This window comes from Macaca mulatta, chromosome 6 (genome assembly GCF_049350105.2).
Source record: "Macaca mulatta isolate MMU2019108-1 chromosome 6, T2T-MMU8v2.0, whole genome shotgun sequence".
Lineage (NCBI taxonomy): Eukaryota > Metazoa > Chordata > Mammalia > Primates > Cercopithecidae > Macaca > Macaca mulatta.
In genome coordinates, this window is record NC_133411.1 from 185,068,220 (window position 1) to 185,085,883 (window position 17,664).

The 17,664-nt window shown below is 44.9% G+C and overlaps 1 protein-coding gene across 1 annotated transcript in view; it reads left to right on the forward strand.

The window, feature by feature from the left end:
- The window catches only part of LOC707623 (uncharacterized), a 48,560-nt gene that overhangs the window by 26,619 nt on the left and 4,277 nt on the right, over positions 1–17,664 (forward strand). Inside the window, exons 24-29 of the mRNA XM_078004378.1 lie at positions 2,534–2,571; positions 3,130–3,197; positions 3,286–3,403; positions 4,826–5,483; positions 8,794–8,947; positions 10,113–10,246. Of these exons, the coding sequence (XP_077860504.1) occupies positions 2,534–2,571; positions 3,130–3,197; positions 3,286–3,391 (212 nt within the window). The 3' untranslated portion in view covers positions 3,392–3,403; positions 4,826–5,483; positions 8,794–8,947; positions 10,113–10,246. The remainder of the gene's footprint in view (positions 1–2,533; positions 2,572–3,129; positions 3,198–3,285; positions 3,404–4,825; positions 5,484–8,793; positions 8,948–10,112; positions 10,247–17,664) is intronic.

The following is a 17,664-nucleotide window of genomic DNA, read 5'->3' on the forward strand; positions in this document are numbered from 1 at the left end:
TGCACTCACCTGACTCAGTGCATGTGCATCAAGGCTGGAATCTCGGGTTCTCAGATTGGAGGTAAGAGATGCTCTGAGCCAGTGTCGGTGAACAGTTGAAAGGGATTGTTCGGGTTCTCTGTCTCACCTGAAGGCTCACAACTGTGAGCAGGGCCTTCCTAACGGCCCCTGAGTTCACAGAGCCCAGGGAGAATCACCGTGGACTGAGCAGTAGTGCCGACGTTTGTGACTCTGTACTTGGGCTCATGGGCACCACCTCTGGATCCATCCAGGGGGAAATAGACTGGTCAGGTAGGGACCGACACTCCAGGGTTGACCAGTGAGGAGGGTTCTTGGGGATTGGGTAACACTCGTTTTGGAGCCTGGGGTGGGATCAGTGAAGTGACTAAATATGAAAGGAAATAGGTGTAGAAGTCTGACTTGGGATTTTTTGTATCTTCATGAGAAAGTCGTAAGAGTTTTGTCCTCATGCGCTATGTGCGAGTTGTGTTTGTCACCATCCTTTCCTGCTCTGGTGTTTAAAGATTACATTTTGCAAAGACCAGATCATTCCTGCCTTTGCCACAGCAAGCACCAGAGCCCTGGGTTTGATGAGGCAGCGTTTTGTTGTGAATGGAGATGACAGGATGAGTGTGCAGGTGTAACGTTGAGTGTCAGGGGGGACACAGCCCCTCACAGGTGCTACGTGATCCTGATGACAAAGTCCTTCATACGTGTGCCAGGAGCTGAAAGGAGCCCGCCCTCTTTCTCTACACTCTCAGGACCTGCAACGGCACCTTCCCGTCCTGTCCTCAGCGTCTGCTGCTGCTCTAAGGGTGCTCCCTGGGTGGGATGACACAGGGAGTCCTTCCTCTGGGATTCCTGCGTGTGGCCGGCATCCTGGAGTCCTCAGGGCGGGACACTTGACTGAGCACAGTTTTGGCCTCCACTCCTCACCCAATCCCATCCAATCCCAAATCCGTGGGCTTTGAATGAAACCTACATTGGCGGCCGGGCGCGGTGGCTCAAGCCTGTAATCCCAGCACTTTGGGAGGCCGAGGCGGGCGGATCACAAGGTCAGGAGATCGAGACCACAGTGAAACCCCGTCTCTACTAAAAATACAAAAAATTAGCCGGGCGCGGTGGCGGGCGCCTGTAGTCCTAGCTACTCAGGAGGCTGAGGCAGGAGAATGGCGTGAACCCAGGAGGCGGAGCTTGCAGTGAGCCGAGATCGCGCCACTGCACTCCAGCCTGGGCAACAGCATGAGACTCCGTCTCAAAAAAAAAAAAAAAAAAAAAAAAAGAAACCTACATTGGCTTTCATTGGAGAGGCCCGAGTCCAGCTGTGGCTCAAGGCCCTCTGTGGCTGGCAGGAATCCTCGGGGATATGTGTGGAGGGGCTGCCGTGTTGCTGTAGGCAGTGGCTCTCGCCCTCCCTGTAGCCTGGTCCCTGGAATCCACTGGGCCCAGGGCAGAGCCTCTGGGCAGCCACCACAGGGGTCACTTGTCTTGTGACACCCTCCTCTCTGGCCCAACAGTCTTGTCCTGCTCCCCACACTCCAGTAAGGCCCAGCTTGTTCTCTGTGTCAGGCCTGCCAGGTGCCCTCCCACCTAGTCTTCCCACAGCTCAGGCAAACCCTGGGAGGCCCCCTCATTTCTGTGCTGACAACTGCTGACCTCACCTGCAGATTAAAGCAACCGGGACAAGGGGCTTTACCTTGAATTCTGTTCCATTGTTTCCAAATATTCAGAAGCTGGTGGGATTCTTTTGAGGGCTGAATATTTTCCAAGCCTCTAAGGTCATTCTAGGCATAGAACAGTCACTGTATCTGTGATATCGGTCATCATCACCTCCCACAGCCCCCAACACAACCCCAGGCCTCTGGACATCGGTCATGATCGCCTCCCACGGGCCCCAACACAACCCCAGGCCTGACTGTATCTGTGACATTGGCCATCATTGCCTCCCACAGGCCCCAACACAACCCCAGGCCTGTGGACATCGGTCATGATCGCCTCCCACAGGCCCCAACACAACCCCAGGCCTGGGCAGGTGCTGCCGACCCAGGGTGTGATCTGTGTGTTGACTGGAGGTTGGCAGTGCAGCCTTGGCCTTCTTTCCGATGTTCTATTGGAGAACAGTAGGACTGGTGGAGGTCCACAAGGAGGAAGGAAATGGGATTCATGAGGGAACAGAAGCAGGCCCTACAGGAGGAGGAGGGAGGGATTCCACGTCATGCACGACGTTGTGAAGAGGGCGGCCGCCTCTTGGAGGAACTGGATGACACGGCTTCCCCTCCCTTGGCTCAGTTATGGAATGTGAGGGCTGGGAAAGTGTGTGGGAAGTCAGAGGTCCCTCCCTCATAGCACAGAGGAAATGATACAGGCTGAGGAGAAGTCTCCAGAAATGGGCACATCAGAGGCTCTGGGGCTGGCTCCACAGCCCCAGGACAGCGGAGTCTGAGGGGTTCTCTCAGCTCTAACTCTCCCCTTTCCTTCTTATGGCCGCCCCATCACCGCTGCTCCTCCGGACACTCTGATGCTTGCTTCCCAGAACTGGAAGACTCCACCATGACAGGCAGCCGCCAGCAGGTAACTTATCTCCTCTCATATGCTCTCTCTTTTATCCTCTTTCTGACTCATGAGCTCCTTTTGTAGCTTTGGTCCTTTTCCTCTTTCCCTCTCTTGTGATTGTTCTCCTGAAGGACCTGGTCTCATCCCACAGTCAAGGTCCTCGGGTCTTCAGTGTCAACACAATCCCTCCCCAGCCCTCCTGCCTGCTGCCTTGGCATTGCCCTGTTTACTTCGGATCTTCAGTGTTGATAAAACCCCTCTCCAGCCCTCCTGCCCGCTGCCTTGGCATTGCCCTGTTTACCTCGGGTCTCCAGTGTCAATAAAACCCCTGCCCAGCCCTCCTGTCCACTACCTTGGCATTGCCCTGTTTACTGGCCCCCAAGCTGCAGCTTTGAATCTTGCTGAATAACCCTTCAGGGTCCAGGGAGGGGGCTGGGCTGGGGTCGGATGAGCTGGACCCCACCGTGCTGGACGGACTCCCAGTGACATCTGGGTCTGCTCTGGGCACCCCCTTCCCAGATAGGACTTTTCCTGCACTGGCGTCTCTGGACATACGCACTGTTCTCTTTCTCACAGGTGTCAGCAAGTCCTTCCTCTGCACCTGCAGAAGCAGCAACAGAAAAAACAGCAGTGGAAGAGGAAGAGTGAGTGTGCGGCAGGCAGAATGATGAGGGAAGCAGACACGTGCCCGTGCTCTTCATGGCTACGCTCACTTTCTTGTTGTCCCATCAGGAAAACCAGGAAGAAAACCAGGAAGCCCAAGAAGAAAACCAGGAATCCCAGCAAGAATAGCCGGTGGAATATCCTAAACTGTTGGGACATTTTTAATATATTTTAGAGACCTCTGAAGGTAAGTGAAGAGATGCCCTGAGAACATCCTCCAGGAAACAGACACCCACTCCATAGCAGCCCCTGAGCCTGCTGGGCTGAGCCCTCCACAGGCTGCTTAGTGAGGGAGACACTGAGGTGCTGGTCGGGCCACCGTGTGCAGGATACCAGGGGCTGTGCACTGTGTTATTTGCTGCAGTGACACTTCAGCTCACCAGCATCTCATTTGGGGGGACCTAGCTCTGTTCCCCCCAGCCCCTTGAGGCCAACAGGGAGCATCACTAGTTCATCCTGAGGAGACACTAGGGTTGACCATGAATCGCCCCCAGTTCAGGCCTCCTGGGAAAGGTGTGAGAGGGATGGAGCATCCCCAGGCTCCTTGTCACACGAGCAAGCAGCCCACCCGGTCCAGTATTGCCCAGTATTGAGGCCAGCGGGCACTCAGTAGGTCCTGGCATCAAGCAGGGGACACAGCAGGATCCAAGAAGCACTGAAATGTGCCCAGTCCCAGGGGTTCTTCAGCCTCTGTGGAGCCCTGGGGGTCAGGGGTGGCCTCATGGCCCCATTTTTCAAGATGAGGTTGAAGACTTCTATATGTAGAGAGCACTGGCTTGGGCGTCAGTCGTTCTGTATCTGTTCCAAATGCCAACAAAACAAACCCCTGAAGACATTTCAGGGCCATGCTCACTTGGGAGGAGTTGAGGGCATGATTCAGGGAACCTCTGTTTTTTAAATATATTTTCCAATCTTGAAATAAGGTACACATATGAATGTGTGTGTGTGTGTACATATACACTGTTTTTCACTCTTTCAAAAATGTATGTCTTCTGTAACCCTTTTATGCTAGAATACATGAATGTGAGAAATTTATGTCTTACCAAAGCATGATTTTAAAAATTACAATGCAAAGAGAAGTCCAGTGGGGATGTTAGAAAGACCAGGTCTTATTAGGCAATACCAATGACGTGCTCCAGGAAGCTATGCATGTTCAATGTGCAGCTCTTCTGTCTGGATGGCACAGAGGATCTGGGTGGCAAGGCAGGGTCACCACCCCACCCTGTGTCATGAGACCTCCTGCTCCTCTTAGGGCCCAGGGGCATGGGACTCTGCCTGTTCATCCTGGAATCCTCGATTTCCCCTGTTTCTGTGTCTTTTACTCTCCGGGGAACCAGCCCCCTGAAGGTGCCTGTGTGAGCGCCCAGGTTCAGTTCTTCCTCCATGACACTTACAGACACTCTGTGGACAGATAACCCCTCAGCAGACAGCAGCACACAGGCCTCAGTGCCTTGGCATCTGAGTAGACCTGATTGTGGGGAGCTCAGGGGCCCAAGGTCACCTTCCAGGGCCCGAGGACCTCTCTGAGACCTGCACGACCCCAGGGAGCCCCTCCTCCCTCCACCTCTGTGCCTCCCCAGTGACTCTTGCACCTCTGTCTGTGTTGCAGATTCCTCGAACACCAGGAAGGGCCCTGATGTGGGGATGTCAGCCTGGCTCAGACTTCATATGGATCGTGATCATTTTGGGAACTGTGCTACTCCAGAAACTTTTATAATCTTTGCTCAATTTGTTTTTAAACATTTTCCTGGCTGGGCATGGTGGCTCATCCCTGTAATCCCAGCACTTTGGGAGGCCGAGGCGGGTGAATCACCTGAGGTCAGGAGTTCGAGGCCAGCCTGGCCAACAAGGTGAAACCCCGTCTCTACTGAAAATATAAAAATTAACTAGGCGTGGTGACACACTCTTGTAGTCCCAGAGGCCACTTGGGACTTGGGAGGCTGAGGCAGGAGAATCGCTTGAACCCGGGAAGCAGAAGTTGCAGTGAGCTGAGATCATGCCACTGCACTCCAGCCTGGCAACAGAGTGGGACTTCATCTAAAAAAAAAAAAAAATTCTGACTTTAACCTCTGTTTTTTAGAGGGCACAAAGTGTTATTGTGTTGTATCTCTTTCACATTTTTTTCCTGAAGTTATTTTCCAATTGTTTTCATTCTTTCCGAAGTTTTGTTCACTCAGTTTTGAGTTTTTGTAATTTTGATAGACTTCTTTTGTGCTTTCATTTTCTCAATGATTTTTACGTCATTTTTAAAACACTTCCGTAGTACGGTAAGTCACATCAAGATGGACTGTTTTTATGTTTTGTAGTGATTGATATTCTGGATGTATTTTACATATGTAAGTGTTAATGGCCTGGTGCAGTGGCTACAGCCTGTGATCTCAGCAGTTTGGAAGACCAAGGCAGGAGGATTGCTTAATCCCAGGAGTTTAAGACCAGCCTGGGCAACATAGTGAGACCTCATCCCTACAAAAAAAAAAAAAAAAAAGGCCGGGCGCGGTGGCTCAAGCCTGTAATCCCAGCACTTTGGGAGGCCGAGGCGGGTGGATCACGAGGTCAGGAGATCGAGACTATCCTGGCTAACATGGTGAAACCCCGTCTCTACTAAAAATACAAAAAACTAGCCGGGCGTGGTGGCGGGCGCCTGTAGTCTCAGCTACTCGGGAGGCTGAGGCGGGAGAATGGCGTGAACCCGGGAGGCGGAGCTTGCAGTGAGCCGAGATCACGCCACTGCGCTCCAGCCTGGGAGACACAGCGAGACTCCGTCTCAAAAAAAAAAAAAAAAAAAAAAATTTGATTAGCTGGGCATGGTGGCATCCATCTGTAGTCCCAGCTACTTGGGAAGCTGAGGCAGGAGGATTGCTTGAGCCCAGGAGGTTGAGGCTGCAGTAAGCCATGACTGCACCACTGCACTCCAGCCTGGGTGACAGAGCGAGACCCTGTCTTTAAAAAAAAAAAAAAAAAAAAAAGGTTTATTAATATTAATATCAGTTAGAAATCTAGTTGTTCATTGCAGAACTAAACCAGTTTATAGCAGAAATGAGCACTGGGAGGGAAATGTTACATTTTCACTCCAGGCCTTGAATCCTTAACCAGCAGCTGTGTGTCCTTCAGGGTTCTGTGGTTCCTGGTCCCAGAGAAATCACTTGCTCCAATGTAACGAGTGAAGAGTTCTTCAGGTGATGGCTGCTGGGCCCAGCTTTGCTGTTGTCTTTGCTGTCTCATAAGCCTCGTGTTGCTCAAGTTCAGTTGTGTATTAGCGCACTAACTGTACTATGAGCTTCTCTAAGCATGTGCAAGCGATTTGAGAGGAGCCTAATATCTGCAAGGAATTTGAGAGGAGCCTTTTAAGGATGTTTTATTGGGTGGGTCAGGTAAGGGAGATAACATGGGGGCAAGAAGGAAAGTTATTAAATCATGTGAAACTACCAGTCTTTCATCACCTAACTTGTGATTTACAGACACTGAGCACATTGCAGGTTGAGAAGGTGCTTGGTCCTTTTTGTAGCCTTATGCTGTGCTCTTAAAAGGCGTGAGTGTGCTGCTTTTTCTCACCATTTTGTTTCTTGTAGATTGTTGTCCTTGATGCTGGAAAACATTTTGAAGACAAGACTCTAAACAGTGACCTATGCCACCCTAGTTTATTGGAAAATGAGAAACTTACATTACTGACAAGCTTGGAAGTTTCTTCTGTCCTGCAGTGGCCTGTGTTTCCCTGGTCTTTACCTTGCCACTCTGCTTTTTTCTCCTTTTTTGTGGCAGTAGTTATGATGCCAACTTTTAGGGTTTCTTTGTCCTCCTCTTTTCTTCCTACCTGGCAGCATTCAAATGGCCACTTCTATTAAGTGATGGAATTCAAGAATTTATTTATTTATTAATCCTGATAAGGTTTCACTCATCCCTCAGTTTAACATTTAGGGTACAAAGTAGTCACCTAGAGGTGCCACTCAATATACAGCACTGTGTTTAGAAATTGAGGGAGCCATGAAATATTTAGCCTCTGCTCTCTGAGACCTCAGCCAGGTACAAAGAAAAGATGCAGAACCGCATTTCAGGTTGTGTTATGTACACCCAGCAGCACCAAAATGTGCCTGGGAATCACAGGAGTCAGAAATTTACCTCTGAGGCAGGTATGGCTGAAGCTTTATGAAAAGAAATGGGGCCTGTGCCAGGCCTAGATGTGGGCGAAGGAGGACGTGTCAGGAAGCAGAAACAGTAGCAGCAAAGGTGCTGTTGTGAGGCATGTGGGCCGTGTTTGGGGAACAGCAGGGGCTTTCTATGTCAGGTTTACAGCATCTGTGGGAGGCTGCATTGGTAAATAAGCCCAGAGAAGTAGGCTGGAGCTACCTAAATTACAAGTATGCATGGCTTCGAAGGCCAGCGGAGTGGTATAAATAGAAACTATAAATCGTATCACATTTATTGAGGACAGCTTTTACTGCCAAAAGAGTTTTTAAATTTTTTTGGATTGTGTAATTGGTGGATAAAGAATTATTGACCTAAATGTATCCGATCTTAGAGTGTTTTAGTATGCCAGATTATGGGAGGTGAAATGGCTAAGTCAAAGGTGATGAGTGTTTTTGAGACTCTTAATGTTAATTGCAAAATTAACCTATAAAAAGGCAGTGCCAGCTTCGACCATGACTGAGAGCTCTAGTCTTGTCCTTGCTGAGCTGGGTGTTACAACATTGAAACCTTCTGCCGTGTCCTCCCTCCCCCTCTGTCTCTTTCTCTCTCTCTCCTCCCTTCTTCCCTTTCTTCCTTTTACTTCTCTTAGGATAGGCTCATCTGTACTTTTTTGATAGAGGTAACCATTTGCCACACCATTTTCTGAAGGGCCTGCTCTCTTCCCATTCATTTGTGATGGCACATTTATCCTACCCTAAGTTTTGATAATGTGTCAGAATCTTTCTGTCCTGTCCTCTCAAAGGGGTTAAATTTTTTTATAATGACTTATAACTGACTGAAGTTATAATAGTTTTCTCATGTCAAATATAAAAACAGGCCAGTTGAGGTGGCTCATGCGTGTAATCCCAACACTTTGGTACGCCAGAGTGGGTGGAATGCTTGAGTCCAGGAGTTCGAGACCAGTCTGGACAACATGGGGCAACCCCATTTCTACAAAAAAAAAAAAAAATTATCCAGGCCAGGTGGTGCACATGTGTAGTCCCAGTTACTCGGGAGGCTGAGGTGGGAGGATGACTTGAGCCTGGGAGGTGAAGATTGCAGTGAGCTGAGATCACACCACTGCATTCAGTCTGGGCAACAGAACGAGACTCTATCTCAAAAAAAAAAAAAAATTGTATACTTTATTGACTCATTTATGTCTGATGGGTATTTTTATTACAAATTGTTTAGTCACTATTTTAAAGCCTGCGTTATTTTTTTCTTAGTTTTATTGACTCATTTATGTCTTAGTCTTTTTTATTACAAATTATTTATTGTTTAGTCACTACCTTAGAGCATGTTTTATTTTTTATTAATTTTATTGACTTATTTATGTCTTAGTCCTTTTTATTACAAATTATTGTTTAGTCACTACTTTAGAGTCTGTTTTATTTTTTCTTAATTTTATTAAAGGACGATATTGATGATGAAATATCTTACGAAGATCATTTAGAGGTTTATTTTGAATAACTGACAATTCCAGGAATGATGGAATAAAACATATGAAGTAGAAGGACTGGAACCTCCACAAAAATACTTCAAGTTACCCACAAGTGATCTTAGTCAGGTATGTTACAGTCTTAATGGCTTTTCAGAAATTTGACAGAAAATTACTATTGATTTCATTGGATGTTTACATGAATTTTAAGCCTTTGGTTTTCTTTTTAACTTGATTTTTTATAGGTATAAATTGATAAGAAATGCCTGCACTTTCCCTCCTTCCTATCTTTCCCTCCTTCCTATCTTTCCCTTGCCTACAGAAAATTAAAAGGCAAAACAATGGACATTTACATATTCTTCATTTAGATTAACCAGTGGCTAGCATTTGCCACCTTTGCATTTTCTTTCTCTTTCCATAAGTACGTTCTTCTCTGAATCATTTGAAAGTAAGTTGCGGAGAGCATGATGTTTTACCCCAACACTTCAGCATTTATCTCTTGTGAATAATGACATATTTCTACATAATTGCAATTGTACCATCTAACTATAATACAGTAATTTGATGTACAGCCCATATTCAGATTCACCAAATTGTCTCCAAAATATTCTTTATTTTTGTTTTAGATCCACAGTTTAATCAAAGATTAACCTTGCCTTTGGTTATCATGTCTCTCTATTCTTTTACTTTGGAGTAGTTCTTTCAATACATGAAACATTTTGAAAAATCTAGGCTCTTTGTTTTGTACAATGACCCATAATCTAGATATATCTGATTGCTTTTTTCTTCTCCTGACTAGAATAGATTGAGCATTTTGGCAAGAATACAGATTAAACAGTGTTCTCATGAGTGGATCCAGATTAAACAGTGAAAAATCCCTAATCCAGATTAGGCAGTGTTGGGTACTTATTGCCTCACACCAGGATATTTTGCGTCTGTCCCACGGTTGGTGATTCTATGTTTAATAATTTTGGTTGAGGTGGTGTCCACTGGACGTCTCCTTGTGAAGGTAGCTTTTCCCTTTTGTTCTTAGTCATCTGTGGGATGAGACATCAAAGCACTGTGAACATCTTATTCCCCGGCAACCTTCATGAGCTGGTTTCAGCGTCATTGCTGAAGCCTCTTGGAAACATTGGTTACACCCGTGGTTCCAATGGTGATTTTTCTCATTCCTTTTATATTGATTACCTGCCTCCTTCAATGAAGTAGATGTTGTCTCTTCCCCATGTTTTACCCTTCAAAATGTTTAATTTTAATTTAAATGGTTAATACAGCTAAGTTATTCTTTCAACAGGCAAATGAAAACAGTAGCCTAAAGTGTCGGTTTCAACCAGAAAATAACAGCTATGATTTCTCATGGCTCACACTCTTCTGAAACGACTCAGGAAGAGGCTGAGGAAGGCCATGTTGTTTGTCTACCTGGGACTAGTGAGTATAGAAATAGGATTCCTTTGTTCTTAAATTCTACTTTTGACTTTACTTTTAAAATATAATTTCTTTCATATGATTTGGCTCATACCTGTAATCTTAGCATTTTGGGATGCCAAAGAGGGAGAATCACTTGACCCCAGGAGTTTGAGACCAGCCTAGGCATCATAGGGAGACTCTGTACACACACGCGCGCACACACACACACACACACACACACACACACACACACAAACCCGGAATGATGGTATGCGACTGTGGTCCCAGCTACCTGACAGGCTGAGGTTGGAGGATCATTTGGGCCCAGGAGATGGAGGTTGCAGTGAACTGTGATTGCGCCACTGCACTCCAGCCTGGGTGACAGAGCAAGACCCTGTCTCACAAAAGAAAAAGAAGAGGAGACCTTCTATTAGTCTTCTTGATTTTTGTCAAAATATGATATGTGATAGTTGATAAGCTTTATGCTTATGTCAATCTGTGGCCATTTAATTTTGGGTTAAGGACTTGTTCTATTATAGTACAGTAATCATTTTACTAATTAATGACTATTTGTCATTAAAAACAATATATTTAGTCTTAATGCAGTTGAGTACTCACACATTTCTGGGGAAACTCGGTCAGGACATTTCAACTGAGAATTGTCAAACAGGCATGCTGCTCGGTGGTGCAGCTCTTATGCAGACGACTCCCTTCATGTAATTTAGTAGGAAAATGACAGAAATACTTGTAAACTGTAAAGTAAAGCAGAATTCTGGTTATTGAGTCACAGCACCTACTGAAAGACGTTCTCAAGTTCTGATTGAGTTCTAAAAGTTTTTTGAAGATTGGAATTCTTCATATGTAAGTAAAACCAATTTCTGATGACCCATTTCCAGTCCATCTTCTAAAGAAGTATTTAATCTGGGCCATGCGTGGTGGCTCACGCCTGTAATCCCAGCACTTTGGGAGGCCAAGGCGGGTGGATCACAAGATCAAGAGATCAAGACCATCCTGGCCAACATGGTGAAACCCCATCTCTACTAAAAATACAAAAATTAGCTGGGCATGGTGGTGCACGCCTATAGTCTCAGCTACTCGGGAGGCTGAGGCAGGAGAATCACTTGAACCCAGGAGGCAGAGGTTACAGTGAGCCGAGATTGTGCCACTGCACTCCAGCCTGGCAACAGAGCAAGACACTGTCTCAAAAAAAAGAAAAAGAAAAAAGAAGAAGTATTTAATCTGAGCTGGGCTCTGATGACTCACTCCTGTAATCTCAGCAGTTTTAGAGGCCAAGGCATGAGGGTTACTTGAAACCAGGAGTTTGACACCAGCCTAGACAACAATAGCAAGACCCCATCTCTACAAAAAAAAATTTAAAAATTAGCTGAGCAGGAGGCTGAGTTGGGAGGATCACTTGAGCTTAGGAGTTGGAGGTTGCAGAAAGCTATGATCATGCCACTGTACTCCAGGCTGGATGACAGTGAGACCCTGTCTCTGAAACACAAACAAAACTAACCAAAAAAGTGTTTGTAGGAGGCTCCCAGCAATCTTAGCCTGAAGCCATGAAGGAAGGCATAGTGTGAAGGCAAGTGCAGGGTGGCCTCTGGCAGCTGAGGATCAGGACAGGATGTGGAATGAGCATCTGCATCAAAGCTCTATTGCTTGGATTGGGAAAAAAATTCCTATATGTAGGTCAGCCTTAAAGTATACCATTTCATAAAATATTATCTTTCCCATATTTTGAGGCCATGCAATTTGTGCTACCTGAAGGAACAGTATTGTGTCCTTGATTTGATGAAATCAGTAGCTTTCTTACCTTATTGAGTGACATCTACAGAACTCAGAAACAGAGGCTACATATTAAGCAAATTTATATCTTTCTTGTTATAGTATTATTGTGTATAAGAAATACAGATGGCCGGGTGCATTAGCTCACACCTGTAATCTCAGCACTTTGGGAGGCTGAGGTAGATGGATCACAAGATCAGGAGTTCAAGACCAGCCTGGCCAACATGGTAAAACCCTGTCTCTACTAAAAAAAAAATAAAAAATTAGCAGGACCTGGTGGCATGCACCTGTAATCCCAGCTACTTGGAAGCTGAGACAGGAGAATTGCTTGAACCCAGGAGGCAGAGATTGCAGTCAGCCAAGATCGCACCACTGGACTCCAGCCTGGGGGACAGAGCAAGACTCTGTCAGAAAGAAAGAAAGAGAGGGAGGGAAGGAGAGGGAGGAGAGGGGGCAGGAGGGGAGGGGAGGGGGAAGGGAAGGAGAGAGAAGAGAAGAGAAGAGAAGAGAAGAGAAGAGAGAGAAGGGAGAGAGAAGAGAAGGGAAGAGCAATGAGAGCAAAACATCATATGAAAGAACAAAGGAAGGAAGGAGAGAGAGAGAAAGAAAAGGAAAGGAAGAAAGAGAAAGGTAAGAGAAAGAAAGAAGAAAAAGAAAGAAAGAAAAAGAAAGAAAGAGAAAGAAAGAAAGAAGAAGAGAAGGAAGGAAGGAAAGAAGAAAGAAAGGGAAAGAAGAAAGAAGAAGGAGGGAGGGAGGGAGACAGCGAAGGGAGGGGAGGGGAGGAGAAGGGAGAGAAAAGAAGAGCAATCAGAGCAAAACTTCATCTAAAGGAACAGAGGAAGGAAGGGAGGAAGGAAGGAAGGAAGGAGAGAGAAAAGAGAAAGAAAAAGAAAGAAGAGAAAGAAAAAGAAAGAAGGAAAGAAAGAGGAAGGAAGGAAGGAAAAAGGAAAGAAAGAAAAGAGAAAGAAAGAAAAAGTGAGGGTTTGTCCCCCAACTGATGTCAGCTGGGGGGAGTTTCAGGTGCATGGTGCTATCAGGTGTTCAAAGTGCTCCTTACCTAAAAACGAAAAATCACAAAAATGAAATTATCAAGAGAATTTTAGGTATCAGCTTTATATTTGTATAAATTATTTGTAGAGTTGGATTTTAAGAGTTTTGCCTGCTTCGGAATTCTCCCATTGTGTTTTATTTTTCTTTTATGTGTATCTTATTACCTATTGTTACGTAAGTATTCTCCACCTGTTAGAATCTGTCATTGTCCTCTGCTCCATTTCTTCAGCAGTCAGGACCATCCATGGTTTCCCCACCATCCAGCATTTTCTCCTAATACTGTTACAGTTTTATTAACTATGACGTGAGTTTTGCATGTGGGTTACTTTTTTCTCACTTAGACCCACTTTTCCAGTATTTACTAAAAGAATTCTTACTTTTTTGCTTTATTCTGTACATCTCTGTTTTGCACATATTAAATATATTTGTAACTTTAAATTGTAAAATATATGTAACATAAACTTAACCATATAATCATTTTTAAGTGTACAGTTCAGTAATGTTAAGTACATTTATCAGGGTTGTTCAATGTTTTGGCTTCTTTGGACCACATTGGAAGAATTGTCGTGGACCACACATAAAATACGCTAACACTAATGATAGCTAATGAGCGAAAGAAAGACAGAGAGAGAGAGAGAGAAAGCAAGAAAGAAAAGAAAGAAAGAAAGAAAGAAAGGAAAGAAAGAAAGAAAGAAAGAAAGAAAGAAAGAAAGAAAGAAAGAAAGAAAGAGAAAGAAAGAAAGAAAGCTGTATGCATAAATCTCATAATGAGTTTTTGTTTGTTTGTTTTGACATGAACTTTGGTGGACACCTGTCAACCCTAACAGTCAGATCTAAGATTCTTAGTTGAAAGGATTTCCCCACTCAGTACTTTGAAGTAATCAACCCTACTGCTTTCTGGCCTCCAAGGTTTCTGGTAAGGAATCTACTGATAATCTCACTGAGGATCCTTTGTATGTGAGAAGTAGCTTCTCCCTTGTTTCATTCAAGGTTCTTTGTCTTTTTTTTTTGAGACGGAGTCTCGCTCTGTCGCCCAGGCTGGAGTGCAGTGGCCAGATCTCAGCTCACTGCAAGCTCCGCCTCCCAGGTTCACGCCATTCTCCTGCCTCAGCCTCCCAGGTAGCTGGGACTACAGGCCCCTGCCACCTCGCCCGGCTAGTTTTTTGTATTTTTTAGTAGAGACGGGGTTTCACCGTGTTAGCCAGGATGGTCTCGATCTCCTGACCTCATGATCCACCCATCTTGGCCTCCCAAAGTGCTGGGATTACTGGCTTGAGCCACCGCGCCCAGCCAGTTCTTTGTCTTTTGATACCTTGATTATAATGTGTCTTGAGTGATATACTTTGAATTTATCCTATTTTGAGTTTGTTGAGCTTCTTGGTTTCTGTGAAAGTAAGTTTTTGTAGAGACAGGGACTCATGGCCAGGCGCAGTGGCTCACGCCTGTAATCCCAGCACGTTGGGAGACCAGCCAAGGCCGGTGGATCACCTGAGGTCGGGAGGTCAAGACCAGCCTAACCAACACGGAGAAACCCTGTCTCTACTAAAAATACAAAATTAGCTGGGCATGGCAGTGCATGCCTGTAATCCCAGCTACTCGGGAGGCTGAGGCAACAGAATCGCTTGAACCCAGGAGGCGGAGGTTGCAGTGAACTGAGATTGCACCATTGCAACAAGAGCAAAACTTTGTCTCAAAAAAAAAAAAAAAAAAAAAAAGACAGGGTGTCACTCAGTCACCCAGGCTGAAAGGGCTCAAGCAATCCTTTCACGTGATCCTCCTGAGTAGCTGAGATTGCACATGCACACCACCATACCAGCTTTTCATTTTAATTATGATTTTTTCATAAAGACAGGGTCTCACTATGTTTCCCAGGCTGACCTTGAGTTCCTGGCCTGTAACAACCCTTCCACATTGGCCTCCCAAAGCACTGAGGTTACAGGTGGGAGCCACCATGCCGAGCCTTGGATATTTACAATGTTTTAAATCAAATTTGGGAAGTTTCTTAGATTTTCATTATTTCTTCAGATGTTCTTTTATTCCCTCTGTCTGTTCTGTGATTCTTACAAACTGTTGTTGGTGCACTTGATGCTGTCCCACAGGTCCCTGAAGCTCAGTTGATATTTCTGCAACCATTTTCTTTCTGTTTCTGACACAGGATTATTTCAATTGTTTTGTCTTCAGATTTGCTAATTCTTTCCTCTGCTTGGTCAAATCTGTTTTTAATCCCTTCTAATAATTTTTTTTTTTTTGAGACGGAGTCTCTCTCTGTCACCCAGGCTGGAGTACAGTAGTGCGATCTCAGCTCACTGCAGCCTCCACCCCCCAGGTCCACGCGATTCTCCTGCCTCAGCCACCCAAGTAGCTGGGACTACAGGCGCGTGCCACCACACCCGGCTAATTTTTGTATTTTTAGTAGAGACGGGGTTTTATCATGTTGCCCAGGGTGGTGTCAATCTCCAGACCTCTTGATCTGCCTGCCTCAGCCTCCCAAAGTGCTGGGATTACAGGTGTGAGCCACTGCGCCCAGCCCGTTCTAGTAAAATTTTTTTATTTCAGGTATTTTAATTTTTAGTTGCAGAATTTCTTTTTGATTCCTTTTTATAATTATCTCTTTATTGAGGTTCTTATTTTGCTCACAGGTCATTTTCCTGTAGTGCCCATGTCTGTCTTTAGCTCTTTGGGCATCTTTAAGAGTTACCGTTAAGTTTTTGTCTAATAAGTATGCCTGATATCTGAGTATCCTCAGTTGTATTTTATATTCACTTACTTAGTTCCTTTTAATGGGCCATACTTTCCAGTTCCTTTGTGTGCCTTGTGATTTGATTTTGTTATAAACTGGATATTTTAAACTTAAAAATTGGTAACTCAGGAAGTTAGATTCCCTTTTTACTACAGGATTTACTGTTACTTTTTTTTTTTTTGCGACGGAGTCTTGCTCTGTCCCCCAAGCTGGAGTGCAGCGGTGCAATCTCAGCAAGAGTTCAACATTTATTCTGTGGAGCCAAAGGAATTGTTGATAAATTCTGTGGAGGAAATTAGGGTTATTGGAGGGAGAGTTTATTAAAAGTAGAAGTCACCATTCATTTTTTTTTTTTTTGAACTTAGCTTTGAACGTGAAATGTTATCTTGTTCAGTGTAGTGAATTTTTTAAAAATAAAAATAAATACTTAGGAGAGGTGGATCTTTCTGGATTGTGTAGGACTTTTGAGAGTACGACAGAAGTTGAAGAGCAACGAACTAATATATTAAACTAACGAATAAGACACTGAATCATGGAAAAATGATCTGTTATTCAGAATTTTTATTTTGGCATAAGTTACAAAGTTTTATTTGCATTCACATTACTGGATCAAGGAAGACATTCTTAAGTGAAGACTAATAAAAAGCTGAGTGTATTTCCTGAGTTGACATTGTAGGTGTGTTTGTGACGGTTTGTAAGAAAGACAAGTGGAGTCTCCTCTGCATTAGCAGCTGCTTGAACACGAGCCTTCCTGAAACTTTCATGCGAGTCGGGAGGAGCATCCCTAATCTTCATACAGATTTTCAAGGATGTGTCTATTTTGTAAAATAAAGTGCTGTTATACTGTAAGTTTTAGGAGGCAGGAGTTTTTGGTTTTTGCTTACTAATATGTCACTGATGGTCAAACAGTTTGTAGTGCAAAGTAGGTATTTAATTATTGAAGAAATAAAGTGTCATTTCTAATGACACTTGTTTTAATTTGGATTTATTAGGAAGGGCAACTTATTTGACTGTTAGTTCTGATGATTAAAAGGTAGCGAGCAGTAAGGAAATAAAAGGTTCTATGTGGGCCGGGCACGGTGGCTCACGCCTGTAATCCCAGCACTTTGGGAGACTGAGGCAGGTGGATCACAAGGTCAGGAGATTGAGACCATCCTGGCTAACACAGTGAAGGCCCGTCTCTACTAAACATACCAAAAAAAAAAAAAAAAAAAAAACATTAGCTGGGAGTGGTGGCGGGCACCTGTAGTCTCAGCTACATGGGAGTCTGGGGCAGGAGAATGGCGTGAACCCGGGAGGCAGACCTTGCAGTGAGCTGAGATGGCGCCACTGCACTCCAGCCTGGGCAACACAGCAAGACTCCGTCTCAAAAAAAAAAAAAAGGTTCTATGTGGACTTTGAAGGTCGTCTCTATCAATTTGAGGTTGAATGGGAGGAACAGTTTTGTTGACATCCGTTAGCTGTGTTACGAGTACAATTTTGTTTTTTACTCAGGCAAAGGAAAATGTGTGTGTGTGTTAAATACAGTCGGCCCCCTTTATCTGTGGGTCCTGCATCCTCGCTTTCTACCAACCTCAGATCAAAAATACTCCAGAAAAAAAAGGATGGCTGCATCTGTACTGAACATGCACAAACTTTTTTTCTTTTTCTTTTTTTTTTTTTTTTTTTTTTTGAGACGGAGTCTTGCTCTGTCACCCAGGCTGGAGTGCAGTGGCCGGATCTCAGCTCACTGCAAGCTCCGCCTCCCGGGTTTACGCCATTCTCCTGCCTCAGCCTCCCGAGTAGCTGGGACTACAGGCGCCCGCCACCTCGCCCGGCTATTTTTTTGTATTTTTTAGTAGAGACGGGGTTTCACCGGGTT